Source organism: Panthera leo, chromosome F2, assembly GCF_018350215.1.
Source record: "Panthera leo isolate Ple1 chromosome F2, P.leo_Ple1_pat1.1, whole genome shotgun sequence".
Classification (NCBI taxonomy): Eukaryota; Metazoa; Chordata; class Mammalia; order Carnivora; family Felidae; genus Panthera; species Panthera leo.
This window is the reverse complement of record NC_056695.1, coordinates 57,105,386-57,125,851: the sequence shown is the minus strand read 5'-3', so window position 1 is coordinate 57,125,851 and position 20,466 is coordinate 57,105,386. Positions and strand designations below refer to the sequence as shown.

General features: G+C 34.7%; 1 protein-coding gene across 3 annotated transcripts in view; it reads left to right on the top strand.

The window, feature by feature from the left end:
* Nucleotides 1–20,466, top strand: part of CSMD3 (CUB and Sushi multiple domains 3) — a 1,240,952-nt gene that overhangs the window by 847,399 nt on the left and 373,087 nt on the right. For all 3 annotated transcript variants that reach the window (XM_042923788.1, XM_042923787.1, XM_042923786.1), the window contains 2 exons: nucleotides 5,964–6,179; nucleotides 7,850–8,038. In XM_042923788.1, the coding sequence (XP_042779722.1) occupies nucleotides 5,964–6,179; nucleotides 7,850–8,038 (405 nt within the window). The remainder of the gene's footprint in view (nucleotides 1–5,963; nucleotides 6,180–7,849; nucleotides 8,039–20,466) is intronic.

Genomic DNA, 20,466 nt, shown 5'->3' with positions numbered 1-20,466 from the left:
CTCACGGTATTAAGAGGTTGATTTCAAAAGTTCCAAAGGCAATAGGAAGATGATCTGAAGAGCTGAGCCAATTGTAAAGCAAACATGACATCTTTATATACATTGTTTTTAACATGTTTATGATTGTTTATGATAATTATATTCGTCATATGAATTTACAACCATTCCAGAAATACTTGTATATCATTTTTCTGTTAGAACTGCAGATATATCTCACATAACTGAATGGGAGTCTAAAACTGCACTGTTCGTATGATCGTTGTTAATAAATGTCTTTTGAACAAATAAATGAAAGGTTCTGTAGAACTAAATATGGTTCATTCAGGCAATACAACCAAACTTCTAAGCTTGCAGAAGTAATTAAGGCAACACCTTAGTGGGAAAACAGCGATCCTAATATATCAAAACAAAAATGGATTAAGATTATTTCCCTAAAGATCTCTATGTGCTAATCTTTTAAAAAAGGGTACATTTGTTCATTTTAAAAACTGCTTTGGAGAAGTAGTTTTCCTTTTAGCTCTGTTGTTAAATTGTTCCTATTGATTTTTACTATTATTCTGTACTTACTGATTTTACTATAGAAAATCTTAAAAAAACAATCTCAGCAATGGAAAGATGCTATTACAATTTTTAAAATTAAAGCTTATGTTTAATACATTTGAATTCACTGTGTTTTCACAAATGAAGTTTGCCTTTATTAAAATTATACATCATTTTATTGCGGGTGAGGATTATATTGGAATTATTATTATAATGAAATTAAAAATTATTGAGAAAAAAAGTTAAAATGAGTATTCTGGTACTGAACAGCAGGAACGAAGTAGAAGACTTTGTAAACTGTGGTTTTTGTTGTTCTCCATAATACGAGACTCTTTGCTGGAAGTTAACCAGAGCATCCTATTATTCCAGTGTGCAGTGGATTAATGGAGTTTAAAATAAGCTTCCTTGTATTATACAAGAAAATGGAAGGCTACATACTGCTTGCTATGTAAATAGAGGTTTAATTAACACTTAAGGTTTTGCGTCTTCACAGGTTGCAAGTGTTAATTAAATCTGTATTTACATGGCAAGAAATGCAGATTTAGATGCTTTCCTTTAAGAGCCAACAAAATTTGTTAGAAGTACAACTACTCCAAAGGGTAACCAAAGTTATATGAAGGATAATCTCTTAAAGTTGGGAAGAATTGTCAAGGTAATACAGTGTAACCTGTCACCTAGTATACCACTTTCTATAGTGTTCCAGAAAGATGATGAACTGGCCTGATATTGACACTTGTGTCGACAGGAAACTTCTTTCTTGGGAAAATTTGCTCAATTTTTGTACAATTCTAAATGTTTGAAAATTATTCTGCAACTGTTATCCCTGTTCTGCCCTCTGGAGTTAGACAAATCAACCCAAACAACAACCTCATCCTTTCTCCACCCTAACTCTGCAACACACCAAGTCACTTGATTGTGCCCATGATGTTTTCATGTCTGCTGCCCCCATGATCATGCGATCATGATCAAGAAAACCTTTATCCCAGGGTCTTCTTCCCAGACCTCACTTCCTTCAATTTTTTATCACAAGATATTTTCATTGCCATTGCCATTCTAATCACCATTCTCTGGATGTCTTCCAGTTTATTGATATCCAGAGATATCAACATCCTTCCAAAATGTGTTTTTCCAGAAGAAAACACAATATGGCATTATTTAACTCCAGAAATGTTTTCCATTAACGAAGCCCATCCATGTTTTTGTTAATTTTTTGCTGTTACATCATAATACTCATTTAAAGCCCAAATCCTAAAATTGTGTATTTGTACAGTTGATTTTTTTTCGATCTTCAGTGCAAGCCCTTTTTTTAAGAATTGATTTTATCAAGGATCAGTAGAATCTTGCAAACACCTTGTGAAGTCATGTAGGTGTTATTTGTATTTTATAGACAAGAATCTGAACTCACTAGACTAGGTTATTTATTATACACTCAAAGCCAAGGTGCCTGTGAAGGTTGGACAAAGAACTTGAATATACATCCTATGACTCCACATCAAGTGCTCTTTTTTCTGAAAGCACATTACCTCCCTACCTACATTTATATATTTCATTGTCATTTATATGTCTTCATCACCACTCCCCATAATCCTGTTTTTTGTTTGTTTGTTTTTGTTTGTTTTGCTTATATCTCTTCCATTTGCTTAACCTTGAAATGACTCCTTAACCTTTATCCCGATTCAATAGCCCTAGTGGAGGGCAGTTGAGGCTTTTATGTTTACCCCACTTATATTTTATCATATTAGTCTTTATCCAGAGTTTTTGTGAGATCGTTTTGAAACAACTTACATTTTATTTATATTTATATCTATTGCTAGAATTTTCTTAAATAATCATGATCATCAGGACTTTAGGGGTTTATACAATCTTGACTAGAACAGATCTAAGTATCTAAATATTTAAGATATAAGATACTTCAAACATACCATCAGTAACCCCTTCACCACTTAACACTAAGTCAAGGTGTTCAAATACAAACAGTTGTTTCAAATTCAGTTAACCATAGTATCATCCAGCCTATATTGCTCCTTATTTACAATGATACCATAAGAGATTTTCCTTAGACATATTTCAGAAATCAAGATGCTAATTATGTGTTCTAGGGGCGCCTGGGTGACTTAGTTGGTTAAGCCTCCAACTTCAGCTCAGGTCGTGAACTCACGGCTCATGGGTTCGAGCCCCACGTTGGGCTCTGTGCTGACAGCTCGGAGCCTGGAGCCTGCTTCACATTCTGTGTTCCCCTCTTTCTGTCCCTCCCCTGCTCGCATTCTGTCTGTCTGTCTGTCTGTCTCTCTCTCAAATAAATAAATAAATAAATAAATAAATAAATAAACATTAATTACGTGTTCTAGTCCACTAGAGATCTGAGGTGGGGATGGTGGAGGACTATATTCAAAACAAAACAAAACAAAAAAACCTTGAACTTTTAAAGGTAGATTTGTCACTAGATAAAGCACAGTCTAATCCAATCTTAAAAACTTAAGGATCAGAAAAAAGACACACATGAGTCTAAATGACACCGTCAATGTCATGGTTGGTGACATAACTATAACTGAAATCTAGATATTCATGATATTTTGATTTTAAGCCCAAATCTTTCCCATTATGTCTGTAACAGTAATTGCCTTCATAAACCTTCTTTAATGATCACTTTTCTGAGAAGATACTATGATGTTGAAACCACTGGCTTGTCCTCACTACTCCTCAAATACCCACTGCTCTATTAAGATTGTGTGTCCTTACCTATCTGCCCCTTCTTCCTGTAATATCTATCCTCGAGCTGCTCCTCTACAAAATTCTGCTCATTTCTGAGATTCCTTGCCTTCGGAAGCCTCTGCTGACCCTTCTGACAAGTGGGTTACTTCTGTTTCTATCCTCCTGTCCTGACATATTAATCACCTTTATAGTACTTAGCAGAATGTTTGAACTTTCCCTCAGATAGACCAGGAGTTATTCACGGTCTTCTAAATCTTTATATTCGGTAATGCCTACGGTACAGGAGTCTCTTAGTACCATTTTCTTACTTGGATTCATTGACCTTTAGCAGAATTTTGAAGGTCTTACCTTGTTGTGAAGTAATAAAAATAGATTTTATTGTTTAAATCATAATCTGACAAATAGAAGTTTCCTTTTATAAAGTGGCTGGCTAGGATGGAGTGACAAAAAAAAAAAAAAACAATCAGCTCTCATGTTGAATAATAACAATAGCTAACATCTGCTGAGCCCTTCTTCTGTGCAAAGCACTGTGTCAAGCCATCCCCATATATTGGCTCATTTACACTTAAAGTCAACCCTAGACACCATTTTACAAATGAAAAAAGTAAGTCTTAGAAAGGCAAGTTTACACTCAACAATGGGCTTCTTAATACCTTCATCTAACAAAATGTTTAATTTTCCCACATATTAACTTAGTGCATATGAGAGTAAATACATTTTTCTAAAAATATATGTTATGTGCAAAAAAACATTTTTCTTGTCATTTGTCCATCTACTTTCCTATTCTCTAGTTTTTCTTAGTTTTATTCCATAGTAAATGTCAAATTGACTTATCTAAATTTCAACTTATATGTTGTTTTATAAATATAGATAGCAATTACTCTAGATGGCAAAGCATTGTCTCCTTGCCATACCTACACGCAACATTTTTATTTGCATCTAGCTAGGGCCAATTACCACTTTTATACTGAAGAACATTTCAACGACTGACTCAATTTCTGGACTCCTTCTATGAGGGCTCTTAGATTCCTGCTCATTGTGGAGAGGAAAAAAAAAACAACTTACATATTTAAAAAGAGTTTGAAAAATAATATTGTTATATATTTCAAATCTTTTCCAAATCCAAATCACTGGCCCATTATACAATAATAACCTTGTCTTATAATTGCTTATGTTTTCAGTGTATTTGGTCTCATTTTATATCCTTTTTTTTTAAAGCAATGAAGAGTGGAAGCATATTCAGCATTTTGAGCTACAATGTCAATGAATAATATTAAAGAATGTTACTTATCATACTCTGGGTTTTGGGATTTTTTAATACATATTTTAATGATTTTTTTTTTTTTTTTGGTTAACTTAAAATACTTCAAGGGAAAGATGAATGTAGTAGTCATCCTTTATTTCACATAGTACCTTACCCCACAATAGGAGGGTTTTGTGTGGGTGTGTGTATAACTGTCAGTCTTTAACATCTATTTTAGACAATATCATTAAAAACTCACGTAAGACCGCAAGGCAATGCCACACCATACTCATCAGAATGGAACGAATGAGAAAAAAATGAACTATTGACAAAGATACAAAGCAACCAGATTTGGCAATGGAAATGTAAATTGACACAGCCACTTTTTAAAGCAGTATCTATTAGAGCTACTGTTGATGACCCAGTAATGGGGCACGACCCAGTATTTATTTCCACTCCTAGCTATGTCCCCAACAGAAACAGATCTTCTTCAGAAGACATACTTGAATATTCACAACACCATCTGCATTCATGCTAAAACACAAAGTACCTAAATGACCATCAAATGTTGAACAGATAAATGAATATGGTGTCTTCACAAAATTAAATGCTATACTATATATGACTGAAAATAAATAACTCACAACCACATGCAAAAATAGAGATGGATCTCACATACCTCATGTTGAGTAAAACTCAGACCCAGAAGAGTATATGTTATATGAATCCATTATATAAACTACAAAACATTTATATAAGGCAGCAAAATTAGCCTATGCTACTAGAAGTTGAGTGAGTGGTTACTTTTGGCAAAGTGAAGTGATAGAAAAGTTTCACCAAAGAGGCTCTGCTGGTGGTAATGTTGTGTCTATTGATCTAGTTGTATTTGCAACAAATGAGTTTAGTTTGTGAATTTCAGGGATCTGAACAATTATATGTGTAATTTTCAGTATGTTATACACACAGGTTGAAGTGTGTGAAAAATAGTCATTATATTCATTCAACAGTTTCTCCCTATGCCTGCTATATATTTGTCTTCTAGAGTTAAGCATCTTCGGAAGTTGTGTGTTGTATCACTAAGCACTGTTTTTGTGTTGTTTGAGGAGATTGCAGAAGGAATTGAAGGAGACATGTAAAGTATTTGCCAGAAAGCTGCACTTCTATATCAATAAAGCATATGAATTTTCCTTGATATTTTCAGAAAACTCAGGTGATTTCTTTTCAGGCATTGATTTTTAAATTTTATTTCCAAGCAGTTTCCAAAACATGACTCACTACATGTCTTATAAGAAAGCTAAAGGGAAAAAAAAAAAGATTTTATTAGATGATACACTTGGAATATTTTATAGCAGTGCTTTTCATTTTCAGAGAATTTAATTACAAGGCAAGTCCTGGTTTTAGTTAGTTTGGTAACTTCCTGTGTTTTACCGATATACTTTGTGAGTCTAATTTTCCTGTTTCTTAATAGGTGTGCAGTTCAATTTTCACACCTTTCATTTGGAAGACCATCACGACTATTTACTGATCACAGAGAATGGTAGTTTTACCCAACCACTGGCACGCCTTACTGGTTCAGAACTTCCTTCAACAATCAATGCTGGTCTCTATGGAAATTTCAGAGCTCAATTGCGCTTCATTTCAGATTTTTCAATATCATATGAAGGATTCAATATTACATTCTCTGGTAAGAAAATAGACCAATTAAAAAAGCTTTTGTAACAAAGTCAGTTTTTTTAAAGTATGCGCATAATTTAGGTATGGCAAGACAGAGAGGGAAAAATGACAGACAAGATGGAGCAGGGGGAAACAAATCTCTATCAATAAATTTTAAGGGAAGTTTGAAATACTTTGAAGATTGTCTATAGTAGTACATTTAAGAGAACCTTTAAACAAAAGCTAAATAAATAAATGAATGAATTGCTAGAAACTCTAAATAGATTAATTACATTTCTTTAACTTGCATTCCTACAAAATTCTAACAGAGGGCAAAAGTAGCTAAAATGCTTAGTGAACTTAAAATGGAAATCCAAATATATATTTTAGTTAGACTCCAATGAATATGAATTAAACCAGTGATATTCTATTTTTTATGTGTCTTAGAAAAGGCATGGTTTACAGGCCAAGATTAAGGTAAACTCAATTTAATGATTTGGAAACAGATGATCTAGAAAAAATTAATGTGGTTATCCCTCTATTCTAGAATAACCTCATCTAGAGACAACATTATAATTTGGAATCCAGGAAAAAAATTTGTACAACCAAAGTGAATAAAAAGTTTTGTATCAGTTAGAGTTTCACTTTCTAGTGAATGGAATAATGAGGCAAGTAGTTATTTCTGAATACAGAGATATTAATAAGTAAATCTTATGTCCACTTGCTAAAATTAAAATTGTAATATTATAATTATATATATTTATTATATAATATATATACATAAAATCACACAAATGCTAACCTTGTTTTCAGTTCTTACTCTAGTATTTGCATGGAAATACTTCTAAAATAATTAAGGTATTCTGTAATGAATAGTATATGAGCATAATCAATTTTAACCTAGAGTGTTAAAAGTATATCCAAATACATTTTTTAAATAGAATAATACATCAACATGGAATAATCCCTTTTGTTCTCCATTGAAATTACAAGGTAAGTGCATGCCCTGGGAATATTTTTAGATAAGCTACTTCTTCTTAGAATGGTATATAAATTATAATATTGTTGTTTAATCAACTCTACTCTGTTATACCTTGAAGAGTGTTCAGCTGTTCATTTTCATGATGTTCATTCATTGCTGGCGGAAATTGTCTTATATAAATCTATAATGTAACAATTTTCAGCATGTGGGCATTTCAGTCTTACATAAACCATTGCCTTCTGAAGCCCTGTGTTTTTCAGAATATGGATTAATAGAACTCTTTGTAGAGGAGAGGCGAAGAGCCTTTGTCATTTAGATTAAAACCATTAAGTAAAATGCATTTCAAAAGTGCAAATGATCTCATCCAAAATGTTATTTTGTGTTTGAAAATATGCATCTCTTATGCTATTATTATAAGTCAAAATCAGTGAAATGGAAATGTTTCTAACGCAGAGAAAAGAATAGGAGATAAATAGCTACATTTTCAATTTATCACTCGGAAGGTGACATTTTCTCATTTATATTGAATTTCACACATAAAAGTATTTATTAAGCTATTAGATCTTTCACAAAAGAAGAAAAGTATGTGTGTCATTAACATGCTTCACTTATTAAATGTCTGACTAAGCCCGGGAGCATCCAGTTTGCAAACAACAGCGATATATCCTTAAAAGTGAATACTATCATTTTCTTCGTCCTTCTCTCCATCTAATTTACAGAATATAACCTCGAACCTTGTGAAGATCCTGGAATTCCTCAATATGGTAACCGAATCGGGTTCAGCTTTGGGGTTGGTGACACTTTGACCTTCTCATGCTCATCAGGTTACCGCCTGGAAGGGACGTCAGAGATCATCTGTCTTGGTGGTGGCCGACGGGTGTGGAGTGCACCTCTGCCAAGGTGTGTGGGTACGTGGTCAGCTGCTTTCATTTGCTTGTATGTGAGTCACTGTCCATGGAGTTGCATGGTTATACACCCTTTGTTCTTTTATGATCTGCTGAATTTCTTCATTTATTTCATATCGGTTATTTCTATTTGTTTTTCCACTTGGCAATCTGGTGTACCTCAGTTAACTTCTCAACTGCTCCATTTAAGCGACCATGCTTCTAAATTTGTTTTCAGATGAAGGGGAAAAGGAATCAATAGATATATAAATAGATGATTGATAGATAGCTGATAGAAGAGGATAGATGAGAGAAAGAGAATCGTATTTTGAGAACTTACAGAACATTTCATTCTTATATTCTATTGAGAGATGATTTCCCATGGCTTACAACTGAAGTTGTGGCGATATTTTGTAATTTAGGATTCACATTCATGAAAGATGATCGTGAAAGAAAATATGGCAAATAAATAATAGATAATTTGAGGGCTATCAAGGCATGTATTGACTCAATATGTACAATCTATATAATTACTCTATTATGATCAATGAATTAAGCTGGCAATTCATTTTATATTGTGAAATAAAGCATAACAATAGTTACAGTATTGCAGTTTGGAGCCACCACCCACACCAACCTTTGAAAATTAATATTTTAACTGATGAAAAGAAAAAAAAAGATTTTTCCATAGGTAAAATGAAGGACTTCTTTTTTTTAATGTTTTGTTTATTTTTGAGACAGAAACACAGCATGAGTGGGGGAGGGGCAGAGAGAGACAGAGACAGAATCCAGAAAAGGCTCCAGGCTCTGAGCTGTCAGCGCAGAGCCCAATGAGGGGCTGGAACCCACAAACCGTGAGATCATGACCTGAGCTGAAGTTGGATGCTTAACAAACTGAGCCACCTGGGCACCCCTGAAGGACTTTTGATTAAGACTTAAGTCATTTCCTATTTAAAGTAGGAAAGAAGGAGGCAAAAATTTCTTCGGGTCATTAGCCATTCTCTAGTTGTCAGTATTTGCTTTGATGACAGAACTAGATACAAATGGTCATTTTATAATTATTTTATAAAGCTTTTAAAACTCTCAAAAGCATTTAATTTGAATTTACTTTAATTGTAAATGTAATTGTGGGTCGCAGATCGGTATAAGTTAGAATATGCTACCACTTCAGGCAAAGTGTTAGAGTTTTGATCTATGGTTCAAGACCTTGTCTTTTCTATGCAAGCAAAACACCCCAAAGATGAAAAAGAGAATGAACAAGATGCCCTCTATGAGTTACTCAATATATTATCGAGTACACGAAATGTGGGAGTTCCTGTGGGTCCCCAAATCGAGTAAGAAAAATATGATCTTCCAGGTTAATGTGGGTCTGAAGGCTTTTATAGTGATGAGATTGTTTTCACAGCCTCTGTGGGTTATATAACGGACAAGATGATATATAACAGATGAAAAAATTTTTTAAATCCTAGGCTTTTATAGAAATAGCACAAACAACCACAGAGGCTTGAAGTTGGGAGGCGATGAGCACATTCTCAGAGAATCTTTTCAGAAAGCTATGTACCGTGCAATCTTTCTGGTTTCGTTTGTTTTGTTGTTATTTTTTTTTTTCCTGCTATTGCCAGATTTGGAATTCCCCTCTTTACCTGAATTTCCCCCATTTTAATTTTTTGGCTGATGTGCATATTTTCAAAGGGCACTTAATGAGAACCTTGGGAATAGTTCAAGTGAGGTCTATTGAGTGTGTGGGTTTAGATGGCGGTCATTTGATATTGGATTAATTCTTTTTTTTTTTTTATAAAAGGTAAAAGATTTCTTCTGGGTTAATTCACTCCTCTAAACTTCATTTTTTTTTTCATCTGTAAAATGGTTACAACAGTGGTACCTAGTTCATTGTTATGAGTTAGTTATGAGGATTAAGAGATTAGCCATGCCAGTCAGACACCTAATATAATCCCAGGAAAATAGGAAGGATTCAGAATTTAGATGTTATTATAACACTTACTGTATTGAGTATACTCTGCTATCTATCCAGCCTATCAGTCTAGTTTATAAAACCGATTATAGTAGGGAAGAAATCCCATTTTATAAAACGCTAACATTTATGTGGGTCTATTAGGCTCTTTCATATATAGTTATCTCATTTAATCCTTACTCAAATCCTGCTATTATTATCCTCCCTCCCACCGCCATTTTTCATCAGAGTAATCTTAGCCTTAGAGATTTTAAATAACTTGCCCAAGATCCTCAAGTTCGTAAGTGGCAGATGTAAGGATTTGTATGAAGTTTTTCATATTCTAAAATCCAGCTTTTTCTCACTAGGTGGTTTTATCTCAAAAGGGTCCAGGCAAAGGCGAATCTTGAAGGACTCCTTAAGGACTCTAAGGCAGAGTTAATATTTTCTCTCAAAGTATCAAATACATACCAGGCAGGCTGTTACACAGGTTAAGACATTGTTTGTGTGTATATTTTTAAGGTTTAGTTCATATTTACAATAAACTTTAATAAATGGAGTTATGAAAATCTGACTTTGCAAAAAAATAACTTTAAGTTAGTTTTTGTTTTATTAAAGTATTTCTTTGAGACTAGGTTTATTTGCGCCTAAATCTTTAATGGGAAGGATGAATAAAATCAACCTGTGGACAAATTTAGAAAGCAAATTATTGCCATGGGAATTTTCCCCCCACTTTCAAATAAGCTGTGCTTGCTTTTAAGCTTATTGAAATTTACAGTTAAGCCTATTGACTTTAATAAATTCCACTGTAGGTATACATTTAAGTTACAAGATGGGGAGAAATATTCCTTCAAATTAAATGACTTTTAAAAACTTTACTTCTCCAGTTTTCTTTTAACTTTTCTTCACTACTCTGCCTGTGCTTTAAAAGAAATGTGTTCCTTTTTGTATTTCTGGTTCCATGTATGCATATGTATATATTTCGTATTTTGTTATCTTTTCAAAGTTCACAGTCTTTCGTCACATAAAATGCAAATTATTTGTAAGTATTCATATGAACAGACCCAATTTTACCAATTCTCATTTATTTGGACAGTTTTTGTTTCTTTTTAGATTTTTTGTACTTTTCAGTTTATCTCTCATGCCAATTCTCTAGTCCATACTTGCTTAAAAACTATTGTTTAGTCCTTAGCATTATCAACCTCATAGAAAGCCTATGTTATAGATAGTGGCCAAATTATAAATAGATTGTATTCCAAAACTTTGCTTCTGTTTCAGTTTTTTGGAATCTAAATGGTCTTTCCCTGGCACAAGGTTGCAAATGATGGATACATTCCCAGAACAAACCATAGATAAGGTTTCAAATGTTACATCAAATGGAAAGCTAATACTAACATTTACTAAAATGATTTATATATATATGTATATATATATGTATATATGTGTATATATATATATTTCTTATATAAGTTATGTAAGAAGGGGTCTGACTTTTTGGACAGTAAAGCAACTGATATTCAAAACTAATTACAGAAACTTGGTATATGTTTAATTTTGATTCTTTGTTTAGTGTATTAATTGCTTGGTGTCTTTCAGTTTCTATTGGTAGGGTTTAGTAAAAATTACCTTAGTTGTGGATGTTAGACAAGTAATAAATAACATTTTCACTTAACTAGTTTTTCTGAGTAACCTCTGTATTTATGTTTTAAGGTGATATTGTAACCACTAAAATATAATAACACCATAATATGGTCTTCACAATCTATAAAGGATTATATCATGTAGCGTCTCATTCCAAAAATCCATCAATGCCGTGAAAGTAGATTTAATGTACCTGTTTTATTATGAAGATACAATGTGTATAAAAAACACAAACTTACAGTCCGAGCCATGGCTGTCAGAATGTTTTGAGTCCCAGGCTTGCACTCAGTTCAGAGTAGCACACTGCTGTCTTTGACTGGAGGTTTCAATAAAGTTGGGAGGAAATCTGCTCTTAATTATAGTGGATACATGGCTTTGGAGAACTCGTTACGTTGTCTTCTATTTTAATCAGAGGAAGCTTCTTTGACCACGACCCATTTATCAGGGATTACTTACGTGCAGGGGAATTTGTAGAGGCAAGAGAAGAATCTTCATAGAAATTGAGAGCATTAAAGTGCAGAAGCAGGGATTTTTCTCCCTAAGAAGTGGTCCCCATTACCAGCACATAGTTAATATTTACACTCCAGCCTTTCCTAAGCTGTGTGACCTTTGGGAAGCTGTTCAGATCTCTTTCCTGCCAAGTTTTCTCAGATGTAAAATGTGGAGAATCACATCTATGGTGCAAGACAGCATATAGCTGTAAGCAATAACAGACATGTAAGTAACCTAACACTTCAACACATGACCCTTGCTCAACCAACCTGTTTCTTCTTCTTGCACCTGCAACTCTTGATTTTTATGAACCAGCAGGAGAGAAAAGAGAAGAAAAGGAGATGAAAAAGTTTAATGTGCTATCAGAAGCTAGGTATTTCACACATACAATCTTATTTCCTATTGAAAGATCAAGATGAAATTTTTATCTTAAAAAAAAAGTATACCCATAACTACGTTTACATTTTGGAAGAGATAAAAATAATCAGCAGGTAAAATGATATTTCAGTGAACATATTTTATATTTAAGTGATTATCCTGGAGAACCGTGTCTCTATTGAAAAGGGTAATCTGGCCATCTTTTTAAGTGGCAACAAAATGTCCAAAAGCAAAAAAGTAAAAATAAAAATAAAAAGTATTAAGAGAATTTATTACTTTGAAATAAGAAACACTGCCCTGTTTCCGGTCAAGAAATGAGTACCAGATTTCCTTTTCTAAAGTTCACATGACAAAGAACACTGGAATTTCCATTATCATCTTTCTAAATCAAGAAAAAACTTGCATATTCTTATTCAGCCTCCAAATATACCAGAAATCATGCCAGGTCATGTTGCAAATAAACAAGGAGTTAATGAAAGAACAGATTGTTTTGGAAAGTAGATTAGCAAGTTCAGTGTTAGTAATGACTTGTCTTTAAGCAGGACTCCACACATTGTAAGAAGCCCACGCATTTTGAAATCATTTTAAAAACATTAATTCATTCATCCTCACAGTCCCCCCATTTAACACATCTACTTCTATTTCTAATTTTACGTGTCATTGATTTTTTTTATTTGACCTTGGACAAGTAACAACATCTTTCTTTAATCATATGTCAAATGAGAAAAATGATAACTCTGTATTACATATCTACTCATTTTTCTCACTTTTCTGACTTTTTAGATCATATATTCTGCTTGTTATTTGTTATTTAGTTTAAAAATGAATGTTAACAGTGGAAACAGTGTACAGCATATATGGGAACTTTATTATCACTGTAACATCTCTGTAAATCCAGAACTATTTTAACGTTGAAAAAATTCTAAAAATTAGGGAAGTTTGGGTGGCTCAGTCAGTTGAGCATCTGACTTTTGATTTCAGCTCAGGTCATGTTTCCGGGGTTGTGGAATCGAGCCCCACGTCGGACTCTGTGCTAAGTATGGAGCCTGCTTTGAGTTCTCTCCCCCTCCCTCTGCAGATGCTCTCTGCTCTCTGTCTCTCTCTAAAAGAAGCCTATATATAATCACTCAAGTTAGCCAGTGCTGTAGATATATAGCCATGTAGAAAGCAAACTAGTATTAAGAGACCTCCCTGGCTTTCAGATGCTACTATTAATTAGCTGACTGACTTTAAGCAAATGCCTTAATTTTCTATGCTTCTCTCTTCGACAAAGAATGGTACCAATATGAGTTCTACTCAACCCGAATATTTCTGGTAAAGATAGCAGAAAATATTAGATAGAAAGTTTCTTGGTAAATTATATACCCAAATGTATATTTATATTTTCTGGTATAATTATGACTGGGTGCATTGATTTCTTGACAATGTAAAAATACGTAACATTGACTTATACTTGTTCATTGCTTTACACTTTGGTTTGTTTGTTTGTTTTTGAGTTACTTGCTTGTGACCTTACAAAGCAAGTCAAGGAGGTATTATTGATATTTAACAGCTGAGAAAATGGTACCTGGAAAAATTATAAGTAATGAGTGGAAGATTATGCCAGAAACCAAGTCTTGAACTTTTTAGACCAGTGCTATGATATTCCAGATGGCATTTCTTTAGTATTATGTACTGATGTACTCTTTTGGAATACTACCTTTTTTTTTTTTTTTTTTTTTTTTTTTTTTTTTTTTTTTTTAATGGAGCAGACCAGGGGTGAGCAAACATTTTTTCTGTAAAGTACCAGGTAGAAAATATATTGGGCTTTACAGCTTGTGGTCACAACAACTAAATTTTGCCTGCGTGTCCTAAAAGCAGCAATAGACAATATATAAATGAATAGGTGTGCCTGTGTTCTAATAGAAATTTACTTACAAAAGCAGGCGGTAAGCTGGATGTGGCCCTAGGGCCATAGTTTGCTAACCTCTACAACAGATGGGCCAAGCTGAGTCAACTTAAATATCCCTCTTGCATTTGGGAATTTACTACTCATCATTCATCTCTAAGGAAATTAAAAAAAAATCTTTCCCTATTCTCTATTTTTTTAATTATGGGTTCTGCTTATTAAACTAGCACGTAATTTACTTATTTCTAAAAGAAAAGATGTCTCATGTTTCTCCAGAAAGATTAGGACGGGGCGTGTGTGTGTGTGTGTGTGTGTGTGAACACTGATGTAATTTGTGGATAACATAAAACTATCTCCAAGACCTCCTATATACCCAGATCTGAGTACCAAGTCTGCATTCCCAGCTGTACACTGGACCTCTCCATATGGATGTCCTCCCACGGGCACATTGACTTCACATGCCAAACAGAACTCATTATCTCCTCAGCCAAATCAGTTCTTCCTTCTGCACTCTTTATTTCAGTTATGGCATCATTCTCAGCCAGGCATCCAACCTAGAAATTGTGTCATCTTTCACCACCCCCCTCTCTTTCTCTCAATCCATATTGGAATCATCACTAAGACCTACCACCTAAAGCTGTTGCTCAAACTTACCGCCATTTCTGTTTTTGCTCTCATTATTCCAGACCAGCTCTCATTCATTGGTCCTCGTAAAGAATAACATAATAGCACAGTTAGAATGTGTGCTAGGCATTGTGTTAGACTATATATAGTTTTTTCTTTTACATATTCCTTGTAAAAACCATTTGAGAGAATATTATTTTCCCACTTTATAAAGTAGCTAGATTAATTGCCTAACTTTATAAAGAGCTTAAAATGAGCTCTTTCTGATTCCAATGCTCACATCATAGCAATTATATATATAATCCCATCGTATTATCTCTTCTAATTGGATTTTCTGTTTCCAAATTTCATCTAATTTATCTTCAGTAACCCTGTTAGTTATATTTGTTTTTATTGACAAGTAACAAATTACCACAAATTTAGGAGCTTAAAACAACACATGTACTTTCTCATGGTTTCTGTGGGTGGGGAGTCTTCGCACAGCTGAACTGGGTCCTCTTCTTTGCGTCTTACAATCTCCAACCAAGGTGTTGACTGAGTTCCGACCCGAGGTTCAGGATTCTTTTCCAAGCGCACAATGTTGCTGGATGTAATCGGTTCCTTGTAGTTAAAGGACTGAGAAATTCAGTTCTTTGCTCAGTTCCTAGAGGCTGTCTACAGTTCCTTGCCATGTGGACTTCTCCAATGTGACCACTTCCTTCATCAAGCTAACAGGGAGAGTCCCTGTAGTGAGTCACTAGCAAGATTCAGTTTTATATAATGAAATATAGTCACAGGAGTAATGAGAAGCAAGTTACAGGTCCCATTCAACTCAAGGGGAAGGATTGCACTAAGACATAAATAAATGCCAGGAGATGGGTATTATTGGAAGTTCACCCTAAAGTCTGTTCTCACCAGTTATCCTTAGATCAGATTATAGGGGCGCCTGGGTGGCTCAGTCAGTTGAGCGTCCGACTTCAGCTCAGGTCATGATCTCACAGTCTGTGAGTTCGAGCCCCATGTCGGGCTCTGTGCTGACAGCTCAGAGCCTGGAGCCTGCTTCGGATTCTGTGTCTCCCTCTCTCTCTGCCCCTCCCCTGCTCACGCTCTGTCTCTCTCTGTCTCAAAAATAAATAAAAACATTAAAAAAATAAGAAAGATCAGATCAGATCTGTTCCCTACATAAATCACTGATTTCCCATTGCCTTTTGGAAAAGGTTGAAATCCCTTAAGTCCTTTCTTGGGTGGGCTTAGTGTCTCCTAGAGTCATTCTTCCGTATGCATTCTGGAATACAGCCACACAATGCTACAGGCCATTACCAAACATGCCAAGCAGTTTCTATACGTTAAGATGTTAAGAACATGTTGAGGTTCTAATGCATGCAAATGATCAAACTTTCACCTGTATTGGCACAAGCAAATAAATAATTTACCTCTAAGACGGTGCATGCAAAGGTATAGTGAGAAAGCACTGAAAGTGTTCTTTAGTAGCTGGAGAAGGCTTTGCTTTTTAATCTATTGAACTTCCATTCCTATCATCCTACCATAGATCAAGACACCATTGTCTATCATTACTTACCTGTATTATTGTAACAGACTCTAGTCTCCATTCTTTTCTCTCTTCCCCAAATAGTAGATGTAGAATGAACTTCCTATGATACAAATTCGATGATGTCACTCTCTCATTTAAAATTCTTCTACTGTCCTCCACCTCCACTGTTCTCCATTGCCCCTAAAATTAATTCTGAATGTTATCCTCTTACTCGCGTCCTCATTCCATAATTTGGCCTAACCAATTTGTTCTTCAGGCATACTTTATTTATCCATCCTGATATGAAGCCTTCCTGACCTTCAAAGTATGTGTGAGATGTCCTTACTACAGGTTTCATGAGCTTTCTTTTTGTATTTCCCCTTTCTAGGTTTCATAATGCTGTATTGAATTACCTTTTTATCTACAGCAGTGTTTAGCATATAGAAAGCTTTCAGTAAATTTGTTGAGTTGATAAAGAAATGAATATATTATAGCCAAAGCTCCTTTATTTTTTTGCATTTTAAACTCACTAACTTTAATTTATATGAACAAAGCTCTACTTCAGAGGTACTGTATTCAGCCTAACACAAATAAGGGACTCTAATTGCCATTTCAGCCTGGACCATCACACTGCTTCCTAGTCTATAATTCATTTGCTGTGCAGATATTAACACACAACCTCTCAAGTTTAATAAGTAAATCAACTAACCGACCAACAATGATGACGCCCAAAAAGACTACTAAGGGAAAGCTTATAATTATGATAGAAACAAAAAAGATAAATTTATAAAAATTGAAAATGGTGAGGACCTGTTGAGTCTTTTACGTGTATATGTAATAAATCCTTCCGCAATATGTAGTGAAATTCAGAGCTCAAGAAAGGAATAACTGGCAATTATTTTCAACAAAATGAAAAGAGAGAAAGAAAAATGTACCTGTTAGAAAAACTCAGTATCCACAAGAACGAAAAGAAGCAATGCACATGTCCTGTTTAACAGAGCTGCATAGAGGACTGTGAACTTAAACTTTTATAATTCATTTGGGATTTATAAACAAATAGATTTACAGAGAGCCTTTTTTAATCTAACTGGCTTGTTAGCAGATACACATCTAAGCTTACTCGATTATACTGAGTTCGGCAAGTGAATGCATACCGTTTCATCTCATGACTGTGAGCCCCTTAAAGATGGAGTCTGTATCTTAGTTATCTTTGTACCTCTGTGTGTCTACCATAAACGGACATACTACAGGTGCTCATTCATTCTTTGTAAGAGAGTGGAGGGGTGCCTGGGTGGCTCGGTTGGGTGTCTGATTTTGGCTCAGGTCATGATCTTGTGGTTCGTGAGTTCGAGCCCCGTGTCAGGCTCTGTGCTGACAGTTCAGAGCCTGGAGCTGCTTCAGATTCTGTCTCTTCTCTCTCTCTCTCTCTCTCTCTCTCTCTCTCTCTCTCTGCCTCAATCTCTCTCTCTCTCAAAAATAAATAAACATTAAGCAAAATTTATAAGAGAGTATAAAGTTGGGGTGTCTGAGTGCCTCAGTTGGTTAAGCGTCCAACTTTTGATCTCAGCTCAGGTCATTATCTCAGGGTTTGTGAGCTTGAGCCCTGCGGCAGGCCCTGCCCTGACAGCGTGGAGCCTGCTTAGAATTCTCTCTGCCCCATTCCTACACACTCTCTGTCTCTCTCTCTCAAATAAGCCTAGAAAGAATCTTTAAAAATATTGTAAGAGAGTATAAAGTTAATACACTACATGATCATCATGAACCAACTAAACCAAAGTAGACTATGACCTATCCATATTGGTGACTCGCATTGAAATGATCTTCTATGTTATTAGAGTCTCAAATTCTTTGGACATTTTTTTTTTTTAATTTTATGAGGACTTAAAATATCAGACTCCTAAAAACACTTTATTTCCCTTATATGTCCTCATGCTCTGACTATATATTTGTAAGCCAAAATCTGCCTGCTAATTAGAAAATTAGAAGATAAGTTAGTTTTGGTTTTAAATAGAGGACACACAGACTTCTTTAGAGAAAGATGAGTTACAGAAGAGGGGCAAAAAGTGAAGTATTTACTGGACCTAAATTCTAGGGACATGTCCGTAAGGCAGTTGCAAAATTGAGGGTCTCATACCAGCAAGAATCACCAAAGTACCAGGGGAACTTGCTTTCTGTGCAACCTCTAAGTGATCTCCTCATTTTCTGGAGAATGTGCCCAAGTTAAGAAATACGTCAAGCATATTCTTCCATCGTCTGTATCTAATAAATTTAACCTAGACATAATAGGACATATGATTTTTAAAAAAAGGGATATGGTTAGAGCTCTGAAGAGTGTGTTAAAGAAAAATAAATGCTAATATTAACCCAAAAGTATGAAATTCATCAACTTTGTTATAAGACAAACTAATTTTAGTTTTTAGCCTAATATATTTTTACTTAATTCGAAGGTGACTGACCTATGGTTCATATCAGTGCCAGATAAGAAATATTTTACCTGACATAATAATAAAAGCTAATATTTGCTGTGTGTTTACCATATGCCTAGCATGGTCTTATGGGGTTTCAATGAAGATCCCGAGGCACAGGGAGGTGAAGTAATTTTCCAGAGGAGTATATCCAAACGATATTTCATGTGAAGCAGGTTAGATTGGGAGCAGATTTTTTGCTATATGTAAATATGAACCGTAAAGAATAAAAGCATTAAGTAAGCCAGTGTGATCATATTCTGTACGTGTCCCCAAACCGGTTCTTGCTTACAACAGTGACATCTGTGGCTCTCAGGAAATACTATCATTTGGCAGTGTAGATAACTGGAGGAGATAATTAAATGTTATTGCTACTTGTAACTGAATTAGATTTTGATGCCATGTCTCAGGAGAGGGTAGGATTTAATTGAAGTTGCAATAGACCAACAGTACCTAAAAGCCTTTTGAAACCGGGAGGAAAGGTCATTGTCACATTAGGCAAATAGATTTTAAAATTACTTCTAATTCTATGTTTTTATAAAGTCATCATGTCTATTCATTTTGCGTATATGGTGTATAAATTTCTTCTCCCCATTTCAACCTCCTAATGAAAATAATAGCAAAAACTATGCATGCCATTAGTACAGAGGTTGATTCCTAATAAATGGTTTTATTATTTGTCGTCTGGTAATGTACTTAGCTAAGATATGTTCAGATGTACGTAGAGCTTTGAAAACAGACAAAAGAACATTGGAACAGACCAGGGCTATCAATTAAGAGCAGTGCATTGTACTAAAGAACCAATCAGCCTTAAGTTCAGTGGCACTAATTGAGGTAGGTTTAGCGTGAGTCCAGGAGAGTAAGACTGTGATTATTTTGCATAGTAAATGCATTCACCCCCTCATCAAGGGTGTGCAGTAAAATAAATGTCATCTTTTCACCATTATTTCTGTTGTTTAGCTGTTTTCTCTTCAGCTCAAGCTTTCCGATCTCAAATCCAGCTCCTTCACAGGACAAAGCAGCTGAAGTCATCTTCCTTTGTTTATTACACCAAGACAGTTGCCATGGAAATAATATAATGTTATAAAATAAGCATCATAAGTTAAATCCAGAATCAAGAAGGGACGTATAAGTCAGGTTTGAAAGAGTGTACTTATTTAAATAAACAGTGGCTTGGCAATCATTAAAAAATGTCAAGGTGAATTACTGAGAAAACAGAGAAAAATGAACTTCGGGCTTTTGGATTTTTTTTGCAGATTTTAAATATTGCCCTTCAAGCAGGTGTTTTAGAGAAAAGGAGTTAAGGGATTACTAACCCTCCTACAAACTAAATTTCTGGCTATAAGCCGTTTTTCTACTCTGCATTGTACTCCAGTACTCTTGGTAGCTCCTTTTGAATCCCAGTTCAATTATTGGTATGCTCAGTGCATAGGTAACATTTCTTTCTTCATGTGTTTTAATCAGTCTACAAAGACTGTGTTTCAAAAGGTGATGGATAGTTTT